Source organism: Herpailurus yagouaroundi, unplaced genomic scaffold (assembly GCF_014898765.1).
Source record: "Herpailurus yagouaroundi ecotype Mexico unplaced genomic scaffold, PumYag 28, whole genome shotgun sequence".
Classification (NCBI taxonomy): Eukaryota; Metazoa; Chordata; class Mammalia; order Carnivora; family Felidae; genus Herpailurus; species Herpailurus yagouaroundi.
In genome coordinates, this window is record NW_024412376.1 from 25234639 (window position 1) to 25238801 (window position 4163).

Here is a 4163-nt window from a genome sequence, read left to right on the forward strand (position 1 = left end):
GGAAGGGCAGAGAGAGAGTGGGAGACACAGAATCTGAAGCAGGCTCCAGGCTCTGAGCTGTCATCAGAGATCCCAACATGGGGCTTGAACCCATGAACCATGAGGTCACGACCTGAGCCAAAGGCAGACGCTTAACTGACTAAACCACCCAGGGGCCCCTGTCAAGTGCTTTTTCTGTGTCTATTGAAAGGATCCTGTCGTTCTTATCCTTTCTTTTATTAATGTGATGTATCACATTAACTGATTTGTCAATATTGAACCAGCCCTGTGTCCCAGGAATAAATCGCGCTCGATCGTGGTGAATAATTTTTCTAGTGTATTGCTGGAGCCGGTTGGCTAGTATCTTGTTGAGGATTTTTGCATCCATGTTCATCAGGGAGATTGGTCTGTAGTTCTCCTTTTTAGTGGGGTCTCTGTCTGCTTTTGGAATCAAGGTAATGCTGGCATCATAGAGTTTGGAAGTTTTCGTTACATTTCTATTTTTGGGGATAGCTTCAAAGGGATAGGTGTTAACTCTAAATGTTTGGTAGATTTCCCCTGGAAAGCCATCTGTCCCTGGACTCTTGTTGGTTGGGAGATTGTTAGTACATTTTCTTAAGGGGCAAGCTGCGAGTTCATCCACTCAGTGATGTTCTCAGTGGAAGCCGCAGGGCCATGCCATAACAGAGAAAGAAGCATATTATAGAGATGGCTGATTTGACTCATCATGAAAGGGGTGACATTTTTACTGTTCCCTGGGGTAGAGTTTGGCTTATATGTTGAACTGCTGATATGTAGTACTTGTTTTGGGCCGGAAGATGTCACTATGACCTTTCCTGCCACCCACAAAGATAAAAGCAAAACCCATTTTTAACTTATATGAATTATGACAAAAATAATGTTCAAGTGACCGGTCTGGAAATAGTATTTTTGAAGCCCACCAAAGGATTGTCTAATCTTTACCTTTCCTCTCACTTTCAAATTCTTGCTAATATGACCCTTAATCTGTTTCTAAGCAATCGGACCCTTACTTTAATCACAAATGGCAACACTTTTATGTTGCCTATATAAGGAAGGACCCAGAAAATCAAAGAGATTGGGGCGGGTATTTACCTTGTTTCTATTTTCTTTAAGTATTTTTTCCTTATATGAAGAATAAAAAGGTAAATCTATGAAGCTGTAGAATTTCCAGCTAATCAGATGAGTGTAACTATTGTTTTTATCGCTGGTGATACTATTGTCAGATAGTGATTAGCTTCATCCTGATACTTTTTCTCTATAAAATTGGAGATATAATATTTATCACACAAACTCTAGTGTAGGAGGAAGTGAACAGTGCCTAGTAAGCATTCAAGAAAGGGTAGGTATCCCCAGAATTACCAGAATAATTCTGATTTCGTGTAATCCTTCACAGTTGCAAGCACATTGCCATACAACCCTTGCTCCAAGCAGGTCCCCGTGGCAAACTCCGTCATACACTACGCTATGGCAAGACCTGGGCTCTTTGCTCCAGAATTCTATTTTTCTTCTGAGTTATATTTTGATGGTCTTCAAAACCAAGTAATAGGTATGCTGAGCCAGGAGTGGGGAGGGGGAATAGCTCATATTTATCAAATACTTGCCATTATAAGTATTTTTCACATATTAGCTCATCTATGCCTCACAACAGGACTGTGAGCAAGGTCCGGTCATCCCCATTTTTCAGACGAGGAAGTTGAGGAGCAGAGGTATCAGGTCACTTGTCCACAGTTAGCAACGTGTCCCGGAGTTCCACCCAGATGCTGCGGATAACTGCAACATTCTTAGTCTCGCAGCAGTCTGTGTTGTTGCAGTTTGTCACCAGCATGGGCGACCAGGGTCCTCGTGCCTCTGGATTCTGAAGAACTGGGCTAATGCAAAGTTCTACGAACTGCATCCTTTCTCAAATGCACACAAGACTCAACACATATGCCATTGCGAATAATTTTATAAAGCAAAAAATCATTTTTTAGCTTTTAAGTATTATGGGGCATCATTAACTCAGACGGGTTGGGGTTTTTTTCCTCAAGAGAGCAGCAATTTGGGGCTTTTGTCCTTTTGCTCCCTTGACTGCTCAGTGTAAGTGGCCCCGTTGCAAGCCTGCCCCGGGGCCGGCTCTGCGCTCTGCTGACTCTGAGCTTCTTTCTCCTCCTCAGGCAACACGGCTCTTCTCCTCGTGCTGTGCGTGCAGCACTCCTTCCCGGAGCCCAGCAGGTTGTATCCTGACCTCATCCTGGCCATCCTGGCCCTGGAACTCATCTGCTCCCTGACATGTCTGCTTACTTACACAGGTGAGAATTACAACTACACAGTTGGGACAGACCCCTTTAACTGCTTGTTCCATCCCTGATAGTGGGAAGTTTGCTGTTATCTTTGCAGCAGGGTGTTTCTAGTAGCTGAGAGCCTCTTTAGCACCTCTACCTCTCGTTGCTGACCACATCCAGACTTCCTCAATTTCAAACCAACAGGAAGATACCAACGAGTCACGTTTCTAAATATGTGTCATCAACAAATCTTGGTCAGCTCAAGTAATGCCTGATCATTAAAAAACACAAAAACAAAAGAATTTTAAAAACCCACAAACATTTGCTTCCTCAAAGGCAACTGAAATGTAATTCTGGCATTAAATTTAAAATAATGAAATACAGGGGCACCTGGGTGGCTCAGTCGGTTAAACACCCAGCCCTTGACCTCGGCTCATGGTTCGTGGGTTCGAGCCCCATATTGGGCTCTGCGTTGGCAGTGCAGAGCCTGCTTGAGATTCTCCCTCCCACTCTCTTTGCCTCTCTGCCATTTCTGTGTTCTGTCTCTCTCTCTCAAAATAAATAAATAAACTTAAAAAAAAAAAAAAAAAGAAAAGAAATACAGGGATACGTGGGTGGCTCAGTTGGTTAAGCATCCAGCTCTTGATCTCAGCTTAAGTCTTGAACTCGAGGTGGTAAGTTCAAGCCTGTGTTTGGCTCCTTGCTGGGTGTGGAGCCTGCTAAAACATAATAATAATAAAATAATAATAATAATAATAATAATAATAATAATAATAACAAAATACAAAGTAAGTAAGTAAATAAATAATGCATACAAAACTGCATTTAGCCTAAACTTCCTTTAGGATAAACTATTTATGAACCCATATTCTAAATTTAGAGCTGTCTGAGGGTTGGTCCGTTTGTCTGTCTCTCTCTGTCTCTTTGCCTCTCTCAGAACTCTCAGTGGTAAAATTAAAGTAAGCCTTAGATACGTTAACATGAAAAATAGATGGAAGGATACTTTTAACAGAAAAAAATTCAAGCCCTGGAAAAATCTAGATTTCATTCCTGCTGCAATATTGGCATGCAGTACAATCTGTCCATAACAGTAGCTAATTTTTACCCACAAACATATGGCCAACTAATCTTTGACAAAGCAGGAAAGAATATCCAATGGAATAAAGACAGTCTCTTCAGCAAGTGGTGCTGGGTAAACTGGACAGCAACATGCAGAAAAATGAACCTGGACCACTTTCTTACACCATACACAAAAAATAAACTCGAAATAGATGAAAGACCTACATGTGAGACAGGAAGCCATCAAAATCCTCGAGGAGAAAGCAGGCAAAAACCTCTTTGATCTTGGCCACAGCAACTTCTTACTCAACACGTCTCCAGAGGCAAGGGAAACAAAAGCAAAAATGAACTATTGGGACCTCATCAAAATAAAAAGCTTCTGCACAGTGAGGGAAACAATCAACAAAACTAAAAGGCAACCGACAGAATGGGAGAAGCTATTTGCAACTGACCTATCAGATAAAGGGTTAGTATCCAAAATCTATAAAGAACTTATCAAACTCAACACCCAAAAAATAAATAATCCAGTGAAGAAATGGGCAAAAGACATGAATAGACACTTCTCTAAAGAAGTCATCTAGGGGTGCCTGGGTGGCGCAGTCGGTTAAGCGTCCGACTTCAGCCAGGTCACGATCTCGCGGTCTGTGAGTTCGAGCCCCGCATCAGGCTCTGGGCTGATGGCTCGGAGCCTGGAGCCTGTTTCCAATTCTGTGTCTCCCTCTCTCTCTGCCCCTCCCCCGTTCATGCTCTGTCTCTTTCTGTCCCAAAAATAAATAAAAACGTTGAAAAAAAAAATTTAAAAAAAAAAAAAAGGGCTTAAGTCAGAGAGAACTTTGAGGGAGG

At 42.1% G+C, this 4163-nt stretch overlaps 1 protein-coding gene across 3 annotated transcripts in view; it reads left to right on the forward strand.

The window, feature by feature from the left end:
* Positions 1–4163, forward strand: part of TMEM192 (transmembrane protein 192) — a 31332-nt gene that overhangs the window by 18979 nt on the left and 8190 nt on the right. For all 3 annotated transcript variants that reach the window (XM_040471139.1, XM_040471144.1, XM_040471130.1), the window contains exon 4: positions 2154–2288. In XM_040471139.1, the coding sequence (XP_040327073.1) occupies positions 2154–2288 (135 nt within the window). The remainder of the gene's footprint in view (positions 1–2153; positions 2289–4163) is intronic.